Genomic DNA, 22,114 nt, shown 5'->3' on the forward strand with positions numbered 1-22,114 from the left:
GGGGGGGGGGGGGAATCACGAAATTGAAATTGAACATCTCTTCTTTCCCAAGATAAGAGATCATCTTTAAGGAAAGGCTGTGTTCTGTGGGAGTTTGAAGTGCAAGTTCATCTCATTATCATGGATGGTTCACCTATAATACTATCAGCGTATTCAGGAGAAATAAAAGGCTTCTCCTCCTCATCAGAGAGAACAAACCCCATCGTTGTTGTTGCTTTTCCTGGAAGAAGCTCACAGTTTGATATTTCATGTCTGAGAAATAATTAGGAGAGACCTCATGAAAACCCTAGTAGAAAATAGTCTGATTTTTAAGTGTATGTTATTCTTTTCTGGGGAGAGAAGGTGAGATAGGGTTAGACATTAAAGACTTGAATCTCCACCATTGATTTTATGAACCCCAATCTCAGAGGATTTTGTTATTTTAGATTTTTAAAACGACATTAATATCTTACAAGTCTCACACTTGGCTTTTCTCTGGGAAATAGCCAAATCCAGATGACAAGAATAAATAAGAAAAGAGCTCTATCCCCGTTTTGATACAATAATTGCTACTGCTACTCTATACCAGGAGCAAAACTAAGAAATGTCACAGTGGTTTTAAGAAAGCTTTAAAATGAAGGCAAACACTGAACTGAAACGGGAAAATGTGATCCATACCAAGATCGTCGTTTTTTTTGGTGGTTTCTCTCTTCAAAAACGAGACAGGACCAAATTGTCAGAAATGGCTTGATTTCAGGGTTAGTGGCTGTAACATCTTTCCCCTCAAAAAGTAATTATGATCCTACTATCAGTCCAGTTGGTGACAAATACGTGGATCCTGTTGTGTGACAATGTGCTCATATAACTGGCTATTATTGCAGTCACTGGCTTCTCGAAGCTGTGGTTGCCTTTAATATTTAGACCTTCAGTGGAACACTGAATCACACACACACACACACACACACACAATCAACGCCGTTTTAAACAATTACTAAATCCAAGTGTATCTTTTTTAAAGATTTTCAATAAAATCTAATGTTCACAGAAAAATCTCATAAATGTCAAAATTGCTGTGGGCAGAAAAGGGGGATATAGTATTTTCTTGATCTGTTGTAGCAATTTATAGATTTCAGGCCGTGGTTTATAAGAATGCTAAATGTTCTGGAATTACAGCTGTTACTGATCAGTGATTGAGCCAGATTTGTGTTATTGCACCATGTTCTTGCTTGTACCTAGAGAGCAGTAAAGCCGCAATATAATAAAAAGCACCTGCATTTTAAATGAAATTTCAATTGAAAAACTTAACAGCCCTTCAAATTGCAGAATTTAACGCAGCCCAGTAAAGCTTAAATAACACTTTGCCTCCGCAGGCTGAGGGGTTTGCATTCAAGGTGACTTGATTGTGTCGCATGGTGAAATTATTTACAATTAAGGAATTTCTCTGGAGGACTGCAGAATATTCGCTGTTCCACAACACCTATGCAGGCATATGGTGGGCCTTTTTCAGTATTCATGGGGCCTCCTGAACCTTTATGATAATTGAATCAGTTAGAGTGCTGAGTGGAGCAAGCATAAAACCTGTTAACCTAAAGGTCAGATCTGTGCATTGTTTATTTATCAGTAGGTGAAAGAGCTAAATCGGCAGCTTCTGTCACAGTCACAGTAAAAAATCACCTATAATATTAACAGGGAGTAGATAAATTGCAAAACATGGATTAGAATGATAAACAGAAGCAAGCATAATATGGAATATATAATGAGAGATGCTGAAGGCTTTTACTGGGTTATAAAATATGCAGGTTTGTTATGATAGTGTTATTGATTATAATTAGTTAGTGGGGTGCTAGGGAAAAATTGTAGTAGAAGCTACAACTTTGGTTATAACTGTCTTGGATGTTTCTCTTCTCATGCCTTGATTTTAAAAATTCCTCATATTTTTCATCATTAGCTTTAATAAAAAGAAATGATTTTGATAGAGCTCTCTTAGGAAGCAAAATGACAACTTTAGCACAATGATATTCAACAAGTATTTCATGCACATTAACGAGCAAGGCAGCCGTGATCCTTGTCTTTGTGGTGTGTGTTTGTTTACTTATTGGCCTTTACCAAGTTTTCATTTTCAAGTCCTTTTAGGAGAGTTATCCCTCATTTTAGCTGTATATTTGAGGAGCTGTGGTGAGTTTCCATGAGGTATCACATCTTGGGTTTATTCTGCTTTATAGAACCTGGACCTATAGACCCTCCAGTTCTTCTGGATGTAAAGTCAAGAATGATGTTGGTCACCTGGCAACATCCTCTGAGGAGCAATGGAGTCATTACCCATTATAACATTTACCAACATGGCCATCTCTACTTGAGCACTTCTGGAAGTGCCACTAATTGCACAGTGTTCCATTTATACCCGTATACCCCCTATAAGTTCCAGGTAGAAGCCTGTACTTCCAAAGGATGCTCTCTGTCACCAGAGTCCCAGACTGTATGGACACTCCCAGGGGCACCAGAAGGTATCCCAAGTCCAGAGCTGTTCTCTGATACTCCGACTTCTGTCATTATATCTTGGCAACCACCCACCAACCCCAATGGCGTGGTGGAGAACTTCACAATTGAGAGAAGAGGCAAAGGGAGGGAAGAAGTTACTACCTTGGTGACTCTCCCAAGAAGTCATCCCATGAGGTTTATTGACAAGACTCCTGCTCTCAGCCCTTGGTCAAGATATGAATACCGGATACTGATGAGCACTCTTAATGGAGGCACAAACAGCAGTGCTTGGGTGGAAGTTACCACCAGACCTTCAGGACCCGCTGGGGTCCAGCCGCCTGTGGTGCAGGTGCTAGGGCCTGATGCGGCCAAGGTAAGATACTGAGTGTTCTGTCTCCTCTTCAGACTTAGGAATTTACCCTGGATTGACTCCGTGTTGAACAGAGCCATCTACTGACAAAACAAATGCATTTGTTGTTTTAGGCATTCACTGGAGAAACTGGGTTTTGGCCTTTGGCCCAAACTATCTCGAATTTGATGTCAGTTTTTCATTTCTCCCTGTATCCCCTTAATTATATTGTTGAGATGCTTCCATTTGCCTCGAACACCTGAAATACTTTGAATGCCACAATGGGATGCTTAGCCTAACCACCACGTCAGATTTAAATAGATCAGAAAATGAGAAGAGATGGGAAAATACAGAGGAACAGATTAGCATATTAACAAAAGTTCCAATCACCAATATTCTGATTTTTTAAAAAAGATCAAAGAATCGAAAGAATAGGGAAAGAAAGAAAAACCGCATATTCCTGGTGTATCTAGAAAGCGTTCAATTACTTGCCTCATTCTTTTGGGAATGAACTCTAGAGAACAGGATAACTACCATTGTTTTGGCTGGCATACAAACTTCATTCAAGGGAAATTAGTGTAACCAAACAGGAGGGAGTTTTGTAGCTTAGAAGCCTCTTTTGTGTAAATACACACATGCTTCCATGGATTCAGTCTTGTACCACTGCCAAAAGCATTGGTACAGTAGCTTGCTCACCAGAGCACAAAACAAAGGACATTTGCATAACAGCAAAGTTCATCTGTTGGAATTATTGCTTGGATCTCTGTTGTGTGCTCTCTTTCCCCCACCAAAGGCAAACACTAGGTGATGCTAAATAGTGCAAATTGCTGAAGAAATTTAATTTAACCTACAAACTAAGGGCTGTTTTAAGAAGTCTTTATTAGTTAGACTCAATAGAAAACTGGTAAAATCAATCTACCTTTTTTTGATAGGCATATCAAAAGTATATAGACTTCTGTTGTTAAACATTCAAAGGAAAATAATTTTTAAGCATAGGTTTACGATATATACCAAGTCTATAATATGAATTTGGCAGTTTTAAGAATTGCTCTTCACTCAAAAACAACAACATCAACAACAACAACAAAAAAAAACTAGAGTTATTAATCATTTCAGAAATGACTTTTCTTTTCAATCCTAAGGGAATTTTGCAAAACTTTTGTGACAGTACCAATCGATAGGATGCAACATAACAAACATAGCCCTTCACAAAGGCAAAGCTACATAATGGACATTGTTCTGGATTCTTTCTAACAAAAATTTTATAACTAGGCATTGCTGATGGTGGCAGGTCTGAAAAAGAACAAATATTTTCGAAGAATAATAGCTCAATGCACAATTGTACTTGATTCAGCATACATAAACAATGATCAAAAGTATCTGGAACAAGTTGCGTGGCTTTTTCTTTATTTCTTCCCCTCTTTTGATTTTGTAATATCATCCAGGAATGAAACAATATACATGCCTTGTCACATTGCTAGAGAAGTTTAGATTAGCTTGGCTATGGGGGATGAATTACAAGGGCAATCATCAGAGGCCCACAGAGTGGTGGCAATCCCAGATGAGTGATCTAAAAGTTCCTAAGAAGGCCCTGGAATATAAAGATATGATACCCTAGCTTTAACTTCTTTAAAAAGTTATTTTTAAAAGGACCACATCTGGGATAACCTTTTTGTAGGCAGTGCAGGGTATCATATGGGAAAAGACAGGACCTACACAGGTATACGTATGATTCTTCTGGTCTGTCTCCCTCTTCTTATAAAGCCACCAATATTCAGTCATGGGGGTTCTACGCTCATGAATTCAGCTAATTCCAATCACCTCCTATAGACTGTACCTCTTTACATCATACTCAGCTTATGATTCTATCCTTTAATACTTCACTGTGGGGATTAGATTTTAACGTGAGCTTTTGGAGGCAGCAAAGGGTATTCAAGCCATAGGATCACCTAGTTCTTTTCATTTTCACACCGTGTGTCTGTAAGAATCCAGTCTGATGCGGAAAGAAAGAGAAATGACCCAAACTCGTGCTAACTAAAAAATAAATTCAAAGTAAAACATTAGTATGTATAAAAAGAGGTGATGTGACTTGGCTTAGACATGAATATCAAGAAAGGAAACTGGAGGGCAGAGTAGATCAAAATCACATTCTTACAATCTGATTACAAGGAAAATAATTATGTAATCGCAAAGAAATGGTGTTATCTAAAAGAAAAGAAAAGAAAGACAGGCACTTTTATTTGGTCATGAATTTCTTAAGAAAATTCATTTCATTTTATGAACTTGGTAAAAAGTCTCTCTACCAATACTGAAAAAGATAAGTGAATAAACTAGAGTAACTTTCACAAATGAATACATATCTAAACTTCTAAAAAATGTTTGCAAATTGAATCAGGCCATATATTAAAAGAATGATATACTGGGACAAATTTGATTTGATTCCAAAATCTTAAAGATGCATCAAACGTATTAACATACTTCCTACACCAATTAATTAAAGGAGAAAGCCCATTTTTAAATGAATAGATGCCGAAAAAGCACTTATAAGAATCAGCAGTTATTTCTAACAAAAATGCAAAGTAAAATCAGAAGAGAAAGAAGGATATTTAAATAGGATAAAGTCAATATGCAGATTGTTGTGTGGAGCTGTTGGTTCAACTGAGGATAAATAAGAAAGACAATGCAGAAATAACTAAGCTGAGATGCAGCAAGCAAAGCTCATTTACAGTGATATCACAGGCCCCTAAACCCTGATGTTCCCGCCTGTCTTCTCACAGTTAAAGCAGAGTAAAAGAGAGCATGCCTGCGGTTCTCAACTCCTCTCACCTGGAAGGGCCCTCAGTTCAGCTCAGACAGGCAAAGCCACTGCCTAGACCTGTGCACCATGAGAAGCAATAGTGTCACCTTGACCACGTCCAGCCCTCACGTTGCTCTGCTGTATACACTTAGTGCCCCTTTTTTACAGGTCTGATAATAAACCAAAGTCAAAGGAGTTGAGTCTTAAGTCATTTTCACTGGTTTTTAAAGATGGCTGATTTTTTGATATCTGCTTCAATCAAACCATAAGTAAAATCATTATAAATATTTTACAGAAGAAAATAATAATGAGAACTAATACTTACCAAATTTATACTGTGTCCAGGAATTGCTCTCATTGAATCCTTAGCACAACCTTGCCAGACTGATTTCATCAGTATCCCCATTTCACATACAGGAAAAAATGAGAATTCAGAGATTAAGTAGCCTGCCAAAAATTACATGACAAATAACCTGGAGATTCACACCCATGCAATATGGCCCTGAACTCTAAACTACTTCTTCATAATGCAACATGTGGAGACTACACCCTCTTCCTGGAAAGAAGGAAGAGTTAATGTAGAAACTTACATCATTCAAATCAGAATGCCAGTGATGGTTTTGTTTCATTTTCTTTCAAACTGAAATAATGATCTTTAAGTATAAATACAAGATTAGTTGGAAATATTCAGAAGAAAGTTATAGAAGAAATGAAAACTGAGATGATATTTACTTTATAACATAGACTTTAAACTACTGAATAACAACCTTAAAAATAGGCAACTGGAGTTATATGAAATCTTAGAGTAGTTTTGATTTGCATTTCTCTAATTGCTAGAAATGTAAAACTACTCTAAGATTACATCTCACTCCAGTTAGAATGGCAGCTATTAAGAATACAAACAACAATAAGTGTTGGCAAGGATGTGGGGAAAAAGGCACACTCATACATTGCTGGTGGGACTGCAAATTGGTACAGCCAATCTGGAAAGCAGTATGGAGAATCCATGGAAAACTGGGTATGGAACCACCATTTGACCCAGCTGTCTCACTCCTCAGTCTATACCCAAAGAACTTAAAAACAGGGACACAGACACATCAATGTTTATAGCAGCACAATTCACAATAGCTAAACTGTGGAACCAACCTAAATGTCCTTCATAAGATGAATGGATAAATAAAATGTGATATATATATATATACAATGGAATATTATTCAGCCTTAAAAGAGAATAAAATCATGGCATTTGCATGCAAATAGATGGAGCTGGAGAAATAAGGCTAAGTGAAATTAGCCAATCCCCCCAAACCAAATGCCAAAAGATTTCTCTAATTTAAGGATGCTGATTCATAATATGCTGCATTGGCAGGGTGGATTAAAATGAACTCTAGATAGGGCAAAGGAGATGGAGGGGAAGGAGAGGTAGGAAAGATGGTGGAATGAAATGGACATCATTACCCTAAGTACATGTATGAAGATACAAAAGATGTGACTCTACTCTGTGTACAACCAGAGATATAAAAAATTGTGCTCTGTATGTGTAATATAAATTGTAATGCATTCTATTGTCATATATAACAAACTAAAATTTAAAAAAAATTTAAAAACACTAAAAACATCCTCTGATTCAAACCAGAAAAAATAGGCAAATGCTCAACTGGTCATTGGAACAGACTAGAGAATTAGAAAGAGAAATAAACATATGTGGGAGTTCAACTTATTATAAAAGAGGTCTTTTATTTCATTGGGAATGAATGGTTTACTTTAAAAGTGATAGTGGCCAGACTGTTCATGTGTAAGGAAATAAACAGATCACTCTATCACACTATATACTTAAATTTCAACAAATTTAATGTTCAAAATTAGTGTTATAAAATAGAAGGTTCAGGAGAAAATAAAGGAGCACTTTATGTTCTAAAGTGAGGAATCCCTTTAGAAAAAACGAAAATAGGTAGCTTTAAAGAAAAGATAGTTATATCTTGCTAGAAGATGATATAATTAATTTTTACAATGCATGAGAACCCCCACATGTTAAAATCTAAAGGATATATGGAGAAAACATATCTGTATTACATTTACAAATTAATGCTCTCTCCATAATGTACAATTAACTTTTTATAATTTGTAATAAAAATAATTGAATAGAAACAATTTAAGAAGATACAGTCAGTAATATTCACAAAGATTTACATTTTACCAAAGTCAGGGAAATGCAAATTAAAAAACAAAATTGGCAAAAAAATTAAAATCAATAATTTCAAGAGTTCGTGGGGACACAGATCATGGATGCTTTACTTGTTTGTTATAAAGTGAATTATCTCAACTTTTTTGGAAAGTATCAATCAATGATGGTTAAAATTAGATATATTTAACTTTTGGCATAGCAATCCTTGGTAATCCTATCCAATACAAAACAAATGCCATGGTATCTGTTGCAAGCATTGTCAATATTGTTTCTGGCAGTGAAATAATGTCAATTGGATAAGGGCTGAGTAATCTGTTTTCATTCATGAAAAGAATATTACATAACAGCAAAAAATGATAAAATGTGTCCATATTTTATTGTCTGAAAGGCCAGTTGCCACATAAGGGGTAGGAAATAACTTTTTTTCAGTAAAAACATGAAGAAGAAAGAGATCTTACGTGTGTGCAGACACATTTGCTTTGCTTGTATGAGCATACAAAATAGTATAGAAGAATATATTATCTTCTCACCTTAAAAGAGTAATTGCAATGAATGGAAAGAGGTGAGGAAGAATGTATTCTTTCTCTGACTGCAAAATACAAATATAGTATTTGAAATTGGTGGTTAATATTAGCATTTCTAATGGGAAGGAGGATATTTTTAAGAATAACTCTAATTTTATTTCAATAAATATTTATTACCCACCTTACTCTGTATGAGTTTTCAGGAAATCCATTGTGAAGAGAAATTGCTATATAGAGTCAAATATTTCCACACCATTTTTTCCTCTTGTACATTCAAATCTTCTATTGGTTAATAGTCTCATAATTATGCAACCTCAGGTTGGGGGTGCAGGTTTGTAGTATCATGGACAAGGCCTGGGGTTCCATCTCTAGCACAGCCAAAAATTAAACAAAAACAAAAGCAAACGAATTATGCAAACTTACATATAGACATAAGGGTAAGGATTGTTTATTCACCTTCCATATGAGAGCCTTAGACAAAGGGACACTAAGGCCCAAAGATGTTAAGTATTTCATTCAAAGTCATACAGCTTTAATAGCATAACTTGGATCACATATGAGATAAATTTGTTCTTAACCCATTCTTAATATGTTAATATTAATCCTTGAAAATACTCTTATTCATAAGATCCTTAAATATAGTGTGATGGAATTAAAGAAGAAAGGAAATTGGTTGCAATGTTTATTCATATTATTCTTTTCAGACTTGAAGCCAATCAACATACCTGCATGTCTTAGTTTCTGCCTAAAATAGGGAACTTTGAAAGTATGCTTATTTTGTAGAGCTGATTTTCAGGGTATGAAAGAATTGGTAAAAGATTGGGGCTCCTTAAACACCTAACCAGCTATCTACCTGTCCTATTTTCTGAGAATTTACAATAACTAAACAAAGAAATGGAAATCTAAGTAATAAGAAGCCACTCAAACAAACTATTTTGATAGGCAAGCTGTCTTTGAAATAAACATTTTATTTCTGGTAGGAAACCATTAATCCAATTGAAGGTTTTCAATGGGAAATTATTGTTTTAGAGAACACAACTCTTGCTTATTCATTCCAAGAGCCTGTTCTTTTGTCTTTTCAGGGATGCAACAATATTTTATAATATTTCCTTTGTAAAATGGATGTAAAATAGCTTGTGAGAAACTAAACTGAAAGCTTTAATCTCATACATTTTGGACATACTGTGGAGAGTGGGGTCTTAAACATAGGAAAGAACAGAATCCAACACTTAACTAACTAGCTTCTTAAAAACCTTGGACACGTATATTTTTAATAATGGCTTCGGGATATTTTCAGGAGGGTGATCAAATTAAATGCCATTTCTTTTAGCCTATGGTCAGTAGACCATAATGACGATGTCCTTTTCCACATTGTCCAGGAAGCCATAGGTTGAGTGTTTTCTCTGATATGTAGAGAAAAAAATAAATAAATAGAGGGATCTTGAGGAAAATAAAAGGTAAATCAATAGAGTTGAAGCAGGAAACCAAAGGGAAGAAAGGAAGAGAAGGAAAGGGAAAGGACTGGGGAACAAAGTTGACCAAATTATGCTATTTACATATTTACATGTATGAGTGTATGATAATCCATTCCACTTTTCTATATAACTGTAATGCACCATGTAAAAATAAATAAAAGAAAAAAATGAAAAAAGAAGAAAAAGTGTTTCATACAGTACTTCAAACATTTCTAGAAAAGTAGATTCATTTATTTTAATTCACTACTGGCCAAAAGACACATTTTGCTTAATATATAACACTTTAGGAAATGAGAAATATAACTAATTTCTGAATGTAATCATCTATGGAAGAGAAAACAGGGTTTTTCTCTTTAAATGAATGACCTTTAAATGACCATCTCCAGAGTCATTAATATCATATCCCTTCATCTCTGCTGGTAGATACCTTATTCAAGTTTTTCCTTTTTTTTTTTTTTAGTTTTTTTATTTGTTCATTTTACAGTAGAATGTGCTTTGACATATCATACATACATGGAGTATAAATTCCCATTCTTATGGTTGTACATTATGTGGAGTTTTATTGGTCATGGATTCATATATGAACCCAAGAAAATTATGTCTGATTCATTATACTGTCTTCCCTATCACCAGCCTCTCATCCTTCCCTTATTCCCCTTTGTCTAAGCCAATGAACTTCTATTCCCATCCCCCCGCTTTTCATGTGTTAGCATCTATGTATCAGAGAGAACATTTGGCCTTTGGTTTTTGGGGATTGACTTATTTTACTTACCATGGTAGTCTCCAGTTTCATCCATTTGCCTGAAAATGCCATAATTTCATTCTTCTTTTTGGCTGAGTAATATTCCATTGTGTATATGTGCTGAGAGCCACGGCCGAGTCTGTATGGCCCCTGGCATTTTGCCAACAGTATTGATTGACAGGCGAGGCATTACTATCCGCCTCTGCCGCAACTTTTGAGTTCTCGCACTATTTTGGAGTTCTCGTGGGGATTTCCGGGGATTCCCCGAGAGTTCCCATTGGTTGGGGAAGTGCAGGAGGAGGGATTTCCGAGAGAGATATTTCCGGCTGGGGGTTGCTGGAGAAGCCTCGTGGCGTTCGGGAGGATTCCCCGGGAGCTGTGTGAAGTGTTTTCCTGCAGTTTGAAAATAAAGTTTGTTCCTGCTTCAGTGGCTCGTGATTTGTGCCCAGCCAGACTGCGGCATATATGTACCACATTTTCTTTATCTATTTATCTGTTGAAGGGCACCTAGGTTGGTTCCACAGCTTAGCTTTTGTGAATTGAGCTGCTATAAATATGAATGTGGCTGTGTCCTGATAGTATGCTGATTTTAAGTCCTTCAGGTATATACCAAGGAGTGGTAACTGAGTCAAATGGTTCCATCCCAAGTTTTCTAAGGAATCTCCATATTGCTTTCTAGAGTGGTTGCATCAATTTTCATTCCCACCAGTAACGTATGAGTGAAACTTTTCCCCCTCATCCTCACCAACGTTTATTAATACTATATCCACAATAGCTAAACAAAAATGCACTCTACTGTCATGTATAACTAATTAGAACAAATTAAAAAAAAAGATTCCCAAACAAAAAAATAAATAAAGATAAAAAAGTTCTGCTTTGAAATAACATGGAAATCAGGGATCAAGTTATCTGTCCTTCCAGAAGCAAAAAAACACAACCCAAAATATACTAATGAGTCACTTTAAGATTGGGCAACATTCTGAGAAGTGCCTTGTTTGGCAAGTGTCATTGTGAAGACACCAAGAGTGTGCTAAGGCAGCTAAAGCAGTTCAAGTTTTATCTTATGAAGGCTTTTTCTCAGCCTCAATACTAAGTTCCAAATCCATTCACTGTTAGCTCAACTACTAACAGACTGTCTCCCAAGTTTTCATTCATTCAACTGTGGCCAAACCCTGGTCTGAGTTCTCAAAATATTCTTGTTTAAAAGGCAGGGAAGTCATGAATCCCTCACCTGGATCAGGTTGAATTTAACAGTAGCAGCGCTTCCTCTTTTTTTCATGAATGTTAAAAGTACTAGGAAGCCTCCAGAGCTTGACCTTGACTCGTTTTCCAAGTCCACAGATAGCACTGCACCTCCAAAAACAAACAGAACTTTATGTCACTTTGCAATCTTTGCTTGCTTTAGGTTCCTTTCTTGAGTCTTTTTTGCATGCAGCAAATCCTGTGTAGTCATAAGGAGCACATCTGAAACTACTCTTTATTCCAGCATCTCTTCTTAGAAGCCTCCAAGAGGCTCTTAGTTTTAACAGTGACTTCAGGCCAGGTAGCCAATGTTGAAGAAATATTTATCCTTTGTCAATTATAAATTGCTGTAGTAATCAGCAGGCCACTGCTCAGTGGGGTATGGGGGGTGGGCAGGGGAGTATGTTTTGTTACAATCATCAGCAAGAATGTTCTTATGAAAATCTCAGGTCGTATTCCTCTGGAGGAAACGTTTTGTCTTTGATTTAAGATAGAAAATTTTGGTCAGTCCTTCTCTATTTTAAGTTTTCTATTTCTTTCTCAACTTAAAATAACTGAGAAAAAAATCTAATTAAATGAGAGCCACTCAAATAAATCATTTTGATAGGCAAGCCATTTCTGAAAGAAACATTTTTCTACTGAGAAACTCTAATTTTAATTAAAAGTTAATTTCTTTCTGACTTTGATTTTATGTATAGTCATAAATAGAGATAACATACCATCCTGTTGAAATCTGTCTTTAATGACTTCAAAATAAATATATACTAAGGGGTTTTTAATTCATGTACCTGATTTTAGGGCCCTTTTTCTCCGCCAAAGCATTAGTGTGTTATTACTACACTCTCCCAAAATGTAGCTGGAAAAGAAATCTTAGACATTACAATAATTCTATTACCAAATGTTGTTAATTTTTTTATGATGCACAAGTTCATGTGTTAGATAAATAAAACCAGCCTTGGATTGTCGTTTTTAAAAAGCTCTCTGCCCATTCTCTATCCCTGGACATAGGAAGTGTCCTTAATTGCTTTACTTGCTGAATTCCATACAAATAAGATCCAAGAACTCAATTGTGCATCCCCAGAAAATGCAAATAATAACTTATCTTTCCCCATCCTACAAAGAAAGGTGTTTTATATAGCATGTGCACTAACATTCAAAACAAGAGAGTTCTGATGTTTCGTTTAATTGAGTTATAAACAAGAACACTATCAAATCCTGCCACTGTCCTACTGATGCCTGTGGATGTGTGAATTTTCTCCGTGTGCTTGCTCTGTGTCCTTCAGGACACCCACAGCGGAGATGAATCACTAAGGTGTGTATTGGTGTGACAGTCCTAGAAAGTATCAAGACTAAAAGCCAAGCCCAGGAAACACCATTCCATTTACTTCCTGGTGTACTGCTAATTGATCCCAAACCCTTCATTACTGTCTAGTACAAAGGCTAAGTAGAAAGCAGTCACGTGGAAAGTGACTTCACTGAGAACAGGCAAAGCCAAATCCTAGGCCTTGTGAACTTGAGTTGCTCTGTTCCTATGTTGTCACACTGATTCTAAGTTTTATCTTCTATTTCAGGTCACTTGGAAACCTCCGCTCATCCAGAATGGAGACATACTTAGCTATGAGATCTGCATGCCCGACCCACACATCACAGTAACCAATGTCACCTCTTCGGTGTTAAGTCTATTAGTTACTCACCTGATTCCTTTCACTAACTATTCTGTCACGATTGTTGCTTGCTCAGGGGGTAACGGGTATCTAGGAGGGTGCACAGAGAGCTTACCTACCTATGTTACCACAGACCCCACTCTACCTCAGGAAGTGGGTCCATTGTCTGTGATTCCACTAAGTGAGTCTTATGTTGGAATTTCTTGGCAGCCAACATCCAAGCCAAATGGACCCAATTTGAGGTAAGAGAGTGTAGATTTTGGCATGGTGCTACCTCTCAAAAAATCAGGGGAAGAAGCTTTAACTTTGGGGGTTTTTTGGAGGGAGGGGGGCTACTGGGGATTAAACCCAGGGGCATTTAACTACTGAGTCACATCCCCGGCCCTTTTTATTTTATTTATTTATTTTTTTGAGACACAGACTTCTTAGGTTGCTAAGGCTGGTCTTGAACTTATGATCCTCCTTCTTCAGCTGGTATTTCAGGTGTGCACCACCATACCTGGTTAAGAAGCTTTTACTTACAACTGAACATAAGAACTAATTTCTTACTGAGTATCCCACTCCTCCCACCCCCTCATTCATAATAATCATTCAACATCATATTGGATATCTTGACTTATATGAAACCACAGAATCATCAGAATATTGAGAAGATCTGAAAACCCTTGAAATTGTGATTATTGTTCTATAAGGATTCTCTTCATGATCTTCCTCTGGATTTTCAAGTATATTTTTATTCTAAGTTAGGCAATGCTGATGCATATTCTGCATGACACAGTTGCAGAAACACATCTCAGAACTCTAAAGGGAAAGCTATAATTCTTTGGCACGCTATTACTATCGGAAAACTTGTAAAATGTGCAGTCAGGGATATAGATAAGATGAAAGAAAAGAGTTGTGATTCTAAAATGGCTTTGTTGTAACCTGAACTTGATTCTTGGCCAAGAATACAGAGTTAATAATAGTATCATTGTTTATAAAGTATTGATGGTAGAAATTTTAAGAAATCATTAACTTGGTAAGCTTTCTGTATTTCTACTAAGTGTGAAACCACCAATAAAGATTTGGCAAATCTGACATAGAAAAAATCTAAAAGGTTATCATTCTTGCTGATAGTCATACAATATGAATGTAGCTGATTGTTTCAAATGAAATGAATATATGATACTAGAGCCAGAAAAAAGTCTATCTGAAAAAATATTTAATGGTAAACTTAAGATACTATTTTTTTTTATGTTTGAATGCATGCATCACACACACACACACACACACCACAAAAAAAACCCCTGATTTTTGGTAATAACATTAGTTGAGATAATCCTGATGTTCCTGCTTGTCTTTTGCTTTAGATATGAGCTTCTGAGACGTAAAATTCAGCAACCACTTGCATCAAATCCCCCAGAAGATTTAAATCTGTGGCACAATATTTATTCAGGAACTCAGTGGTTTTATGAAGATAAGGGTCTTAGCAGGTGAGATTACAAAAACTATAAAAACAAATGCTGGCATTTAGTTTGGGACATGTTGAACAGTTCAAAGTATCTTAGTGTCTTCATTGTGTGAGCACGTTATCAGTTGTGCAATGGAATATGTTTGGTTATTATCTGTGGCATTAATCATCGAACCGTAACAGTCAGCATGTTTAATGTTTGCCATCTTAGCTGCATGCTTAAAATAAGCCTTTGAAGTCAAATTTGTAGACGTTTGAGCCTTAACCTATTGCCTTTGTCACAACACTATCAAGATATGAAACTTCATAGGGTATTTTGGAAATATTGAATGTATATAAAACTGTAAATTAGTGGATAGTTAGATGCTTGCCACTTCTGAGAACTAATTGGTTATAAGTCATTAACTCAGTCCATAGGAAATTATTTAGTGAACAGCATTGAGACTTGAAAGAATTTAATAAAGAGTTCAAAGAAGTTAAGAAATGGTCAAACAGGTGATGTTAGTGATGTCATTTCTACGTGGTAGAACTAAGAAGTCCCAAGGTTCTGTTTCATCCTGTGCTGGAGAACTAGCTTAGTGACCTCAAGCAAGTCACTTAATGACTCTTTTTCGCTTTTGTTATCCTTAAAAATGAGGTGTTGATGGGATTAAATGACTTCAAATTTTTCTTGGGTCTAAGCTCTATAATCATATTTCAACGCCTGTGAATATTACTTTATGAAAACCTGTCAGTAATAATTCTCAGTAACTTTGTCAAGTTAGTGATTTATCCGGACACACCACTAAATAGCTGTGTTCTGAACCCTGTCACAACTTGAGCCTCTCCTCCTACCCCTTCTTACCAAGGCCTTTGTATCCCAGCCACATCTGCAATACATCCAGTGCCTCCAATGGATGCCACTCGCTCACTCTGCTTCTCCCCATTGCGGAATGTTCCCATTGCCCAATGAAATCATCCTTCAAGCCTTGGCCTAGAAGTTTCTTGCTCCAGAAAGTATCCCTGCCCATCACTTGCTGGTTTCAGTCAGCTTCCCTTTTAGGTATTTCCATAGCATATCCCCTAATATAGCACCGTTATTGTTGTAATGGTGACTATGTGTAGTCTGGATACTACCTTACATCATGACATCAACCACAAGATAGATTTCTCTATCTTCCAAGCCCTTCCCATAGTCTCTGGCACCTAGAAGACATCAAAACACGTGTTAAATGAAAGGCTATGTTTACTCAATCAAGGGTCGTTGGTTTTTGATTCCTTAACTACCTTAGGAATGTTAACTGTAGTCTTTATTATTCTCTTTGGGGGAATGGGCCAAACTCAGGAAACTTACCCTATCTAAAAGAATTGTGGGAAAACATAATAGATATTCTAAGATTATTTGCTGAGAGGCAGCAATATGAAATTGTCACTTTTTAAGTAAGAGATGGTCAATTACTGGCGGATCCTTTTTATCTCAAAAATTCAACCTAAACTTTCACAGTCATTACACTATTCACAACTATTTTTGATCTGTTATTGACTTAATTTGGCATCCCTATGTGATTATTGCTTCAGTTGAAGGAATTCATTTATTCAACAATTTATTTTTGCTTGCTATATACTGAGCCACAATGATAAGGAACAAAAGATAAATCTAGCATAGCCCTTGTCCTTGCAGAACTCATGATGTGGCTGGAGAGCCCTCCTCCCATCCCCAGTGACTGCAATTTACATATTAATTGCTATCATCACAGTTAACTTCATAGTCACCAATTTAACCCAGTAAAATCATTTAGAAAAAGTAACTTCTTATGATCTAAGAACGTTTAAGTGCCTTAAAGATAACAGTTTCCAAATAAAGATAACCTAACATTACTGAATCTGAGTTTCAACTGTGATATATTCAGCAGAAACACAGAATAAATCCCACAGAGTTAATTTTGCTTCTTCATAGAAGAAACAATAGTTTCTTAGAGAATTAGCACCTAGGCCAGAATCCTAATTGTGAAGTTTAAGTGATTCCTCTAAGAAGTCTTAATGAGAAGAACAAATCTAAAGTGTATCAGAAAAAAATCCACACAAATTAAATTGGAATGTGAGCTGAAATAAGCATGCCCATGACAAATATTTCTAAAAGGGAAGTGTATATAACAAAAAGGTGCTGAAGGGATCATTATGAGTAGCCTCATAATGCTGAATATCAAGTTTTTTTTGTTGTTTTTTTGGTTTTTTCTTGTTAGGACTAGCGAAGTATTTTGTTGTTGTTCTTATTCAAATAATTGCTACACCCTTTTAAACAGTGTATAGTAAAAAACTATGCATTCTCTCTTAACATTCAAAATAAATGGCATGCGTCTTCATATTGCAAGAACTTGCTTTGTCTTTCTATCTATCTTTCTTTCTTTTTTTGTTTTCTACCCTTCTGCCCTTAAAAGTCCCCAAATGAGAGAAAACTGGAAGTTAGTTCACTGGTAGACTCTGTTTTTCTGTTTAAAGGAATCCATCTTATTTGGTAATATGCTTCAGTTGCCCTTCTAACAACAGCCAAAGACAACCAGCCCTACTGGTCAGTTAGCTGCAGTCTCCAAGTACAGAGGTGGCAGAACTGAGAAGCCATTTGGTATTGCTGCACACTTCTGTTATCGCTCCTTTATGACCCTTCCCCTAGACCTACACAGTTACCCCTTGGTATTTATTCACAAGGGATTATTTCCTGGACCCCTCCATGGACCAAAATCCACAAATGCCTAAGTCCCTTATATGAAATTGTATAGAATTTGCATATAACCTACCCACATCCTTCCATACACTTTAAATCACCTCTAGGTTATTTATAATACCTAATACAAGGTAAATACTATGTAAATATTTGTAATAGCATGTTGTTTAGGGAACAATACCAAGAAAAATAGTCTGGAAATGTTCAGTAACAGATGTAATTTTTTTTCCAAATATTTTCCAGCTAAGAATTGGGGGTATAGCTCAGTGATAGTGTACTTGCCTAGTATGCATGAAGCCCTGGGTTCAAGTCTCAAAGTGGAAAAAACATTTTCTTTGGATATTTTCCACCCATGATTGGTTAAGTCTGAGGATGTGGAACTTTGGGATATAGAATACCAATTGTATTTATCTGTTTTATCCATTTGACTGTCTAATGTTTTTAATAATTCTTAAATCAAATTCAACTAATTTTAGGGGGAATATGTAATTTTCTAATCTCCCCAGATTCTACAATTCCCCACTTACTTCTTCACTGACATCTACATAAATAAAGGGAACATTGAAGTATTTCTTCCCATCTTGGCTTTTTATTTTTATAGCTACATTTAGAGTTCACTTTTAAATGGCGGTTTTCCTGAAAAAATTAACTGAAGATTTACTGGGCATTTCTTTATTAATATATTTGTGAGAGTAAATATAAATTGAAGTCAATTTTCCTGTTCAAGTGGTCTATTTGGTTAGTTATGTGTTTATAATATATAGAAAAATACACCAATTTAATGTAGGATATCCTGAGATTCAGGTTATTCTAATAGTTTTTGTCTTCCTTTCCTATCTTCCTACACAAAACAGAAATATTGAACCAATTATCCAGATAATTTAATTCAAACAAAAATACTTATTGTTGTTAAAGGACAATTCTTTCTGAATTGCTCAGGCAGTGTCCTCATTGTTGAATTGTGCTCTGCTGTGTAGACAGGGACAGACTCAGCGAAACGGCAGGTTTATACTACTTGTCAGTTTCAAACTTTTCTTCCTAAATAATTCTGTGCCAAGTGGCCAAGTTATGGTTGTTGGGGGAATCATAACTTTGGGTTTCCTGACACTTTCATCACTGGGAAAATCTGGCCTACGTGCCGTTATTGTGTGATGCTGTGGATATGAGCCGGGCTGGGTTTAACAAGAGGGCTGTGACCTCCTTCATTTTAAGCGTCAATCTCCCCTTACCGTCTTCAGCAACTAATGCTGCCCTGGTTCTTCAGTGAGCTGATAAAACTGCAGAAAACAAGTTTTTTTTTTTTTTTTGCTCTGGATTTTTAAAAGGAAGAATGAATATGAGAAATAGTAGATTTTGTTCTATTTCAGGGAAAATATTGACTTGCTGATAATCATAACACAGCTGTCATTAAGTTTATAAAAGGAGATATGTTCCAACCTCTGCTCCTTCCAGTTATTTATAAATTCCTCTGAGTATTTCTTCTATAGTAAGAGTTTTAATAAAGACTTCCATGTAATTCCTCAATAACCTGCTGATAGTGTTACCTTTAAAAGAAAGCATTCAAAATTATCACATTTTCATCTTATTTTCAAAGAAAGGTTAGACTTGCTTTTTTACATTCAAATGCTTGAGTTAAATATATGATACATTTATCATACATTTAAACTATATATTTATCATATATTTAAATTTGAACTCTTTAGGTTTAAATCATATTATTGTAGATTCTAATATGCTATTTTAGCTTACTAAAATGAAAGTTTTTCAAGTCCTAAAAAAGGATGCAGTTTCTGTGGGAGAAACCATTCAGAAGAATAATGCTTTTGTTCTGCCCCTGTGTAATGAGATTAGGTGTACACAGATGACATTTTTCTGCTTTTCTAATATGGAGAGACTGGGACAGTTCCTTAGCATGCATTCCTGTGATATAAATACATCCCATTTGGTGCTATTAAGAAGTTAGCCTTGCACTAAGGGAAAGTGAATAGAGGGACAACATTCTCCCATGACTACCAAGATGAAGTTGATCTTTGTAGTTTCTTTCTTCACATCAAACTGTAAAGAAAAGTTGTGTTTGGGAACAAAAGCCAATTTCTGTCAACATTGGTATGAGATCTCATAGCAGTGCACTTGATTCAAAATGAGACAAGATGTATCTATTTCATATTCACATTAGATTGGTGGAATCACAGTTCTTTCTCCACTGGGATGTTTTTCATTGCTCTTAATTTTCCTGATACTGTCTTTTCCTAAAGGTCTTCATGTTAAACGTTACTTCATGAAAAAAAAATGAGCCTCTAAATCTGAAAAGATGCAGCTTGTCATAGGATTTCCCCCCCTAAAGTCTTTCTGTTTCTTTTCTATATTTATGATATAGTAGAACAAAGGCAGAAATTGCAATAAAATTATTTTACCTGTGACATTCTGGCAGCATAGGTATAGAGAGCTACAGAAACATTTACCATCTAAAAAGTATTATATAAAACACTTTTGAGTGTGATAAACATTGCCCTTCCATCCCAAAGCGAAAAATCTACAGTAACATGTTTGGAATCAGTAAATTAGAGGTTTGAAGACCATATACTTGACATCACTGGAAGCTTTTAACAACTGCTGATTTAAGCAATGGAAAGAGTTTTGGATTATCATTTGTTTGCTTCCTTATTAGTTCCCACAAAGAATGTGAGGGTAAAGAACACTGAAATACAAGGTTTCTCAAGTCCTTGTGTGTGTGAGATTGAACTCAAGCATACTTGGAGTTGTGGCAGATAGGAGGAAGTTAGTGAAAGAGGCAACTAAACAGCCTGCATTTTCAGAAGCATGGTTTATATTGGTGACAACATTGACACATGAATTCTGTTAGGACATCAATAAAGTTGACACATTTTTAATTCTGATAAAAATAACCAGAGGCATTCCGCAGCTGCACTGAAGAATTTTATTGGCGTCCCAAACACTTCGGACTCTCCCTTTCCAGATGTAAGCCTTCACACATTTTGCCCTGGAATAACACCTTTAACTGAACAAATGTCTTCACTGTCATTAAAATCTAGCCCAAATGTTACGTCCCCTGTTAAGACTTCCCTGAATAGGTAAGGTTGAAGTTGGTGCTCCCATCCAATGTGTATTCCATGAAAAAGAAGTAAGTCAGGGCTGGGGATATAGCTCAGTTGGTAGAATGCTTGCCTAGCATGCACAAGGCCCTGAGTTCAATCCCCAGCATCACACACACACAAATGAAATAAGTCAATAAGTATTTTAGATATTCTCATTTATTAACACATTTCTATAAAATTTTATTTGTATTGTGACTTTAGGAGGACAGATATCATCTGGCACATTATTAGTATTCAATAAATATTGTTTGAACAAATAAATAAATGAAGTTATGGTTTTTCAAACAGGGAAAAGCAATATAATCTGTTTTCAATATTTTTCCAAAGAAGAACTTTGCTATGTTTTACTAGAGATTACTTCTCTATAGGAAAAGTAAATTTTTATGTCACTAACTTACCAAATTATATATGACTTAAAATTTATGTGTAGCTATGAAACATGAGTAATTGTTAAATTTAGTAGCTATGAAATATTTGTTCATCCATTTATAAAATTATCTGTTCAGTAAATAAACAGATTAAAAACTGTGTCATGTTAGCAAAATTTAGTGTACTAATTCATTTGAGTAATTACAACCAAACCTTGAGATGAGTATTGTCCCGTAAATAAAATTTTATTAAATATTGTCTTTTACAAGGAAAATACCACAGTAATATCTATGGCACAACAAAGTTTAGCATTTGCTGTGCTAGAGGAGGTCTGCAGGATGGTCTTAATTATAATATTCATATATACCTGAATTGGCCTACAAATACTTGATTTGACTGGTTGTGTAAGATTTCAAAAGCTGTTTCTCATATGGTTGGAAATGGTATATTCTTCAATACATCCCTAGTGAACATATTACTATTTAGAGAAGAAATTAATTGATATATATATAATAAGTTTTGACATCAGTATATGATGTCAACTGATCTAGCAATTTTTTTCCAAAAGAATTCTTTTATTAATTAAATGGCATATCTCACTTGATAGCAAAAATCAACACCTAAGTCCATTTAAAAAGCAATATATACAGTGCATGGAAAAAACACTCCAAGTCAACTAACACATTCTTTTTTGAAATGAAGTTGTGAAATATGAATCAATATATACATATAGATAAGTCATAGGTATATATTATTACCAAATAAAGATGGTTTTAGATGTAATGAAAATAGTGTAATTTAGCATTTCATTTAAGAGCATGTGAGATCATATTTCCTTAAAAGTTTAACTTCACAAGTGAAATTTGAAAAGACAGATGCATGGCATCAAGTGAAATGTCTGCTGATTTCTAAATTAAATAAAATAATGGACAGTGGAAAGGATCTAATATTGGAAATGAGGAAGTCATAAAATATATTGTATTATAGCAAAGACATAGAAGAAAAATTCAAATATTGTAGGAAAATTTAGACATCCAGACTCT

General features: G+C 35.5%; 1 protein-coding gene across 1 annotated transcript in view; it reads left to right on the top strand.

The window, feature by feature from the left end:
* Positions 1-22,114, top strand: part of Ush2a (usherin) — a 740,698-nt gene that overhangs the window by 494,429 nt on the left and 224,155 nt on the right. Inside the window, exons 41-43 of the mRNA XM_015483330.2 lie at positions 2,202-2,830; positions 13,343-13,677; positions 14,785-14,907. Coding sequence (XP_015338816.1) covers positions 2,202-2,830; positions 13,343-13,677; positions 14,785-14,907 — 1,087 coding nt within the window. The remainder of the gene's footprint in view (positions 1-2,201; positions 2,831-13,342; positions 13,678-14,784; positions 14,908-22,114) is intronic.

This window comes from Marmota marmota, unplaced genomic scaffold (genome assembly GCF_001458135.2).
Source record: "Marmota marmota marmota unplaced genomic scaffold, marMar, whole genome shotgun sequence".
Taxonomy (NCBI): Eukaryota; Metazoa; Chordata; class Mammalia; order Rodentia; family Sciuridae; genus Marmota; species Marmota marmota.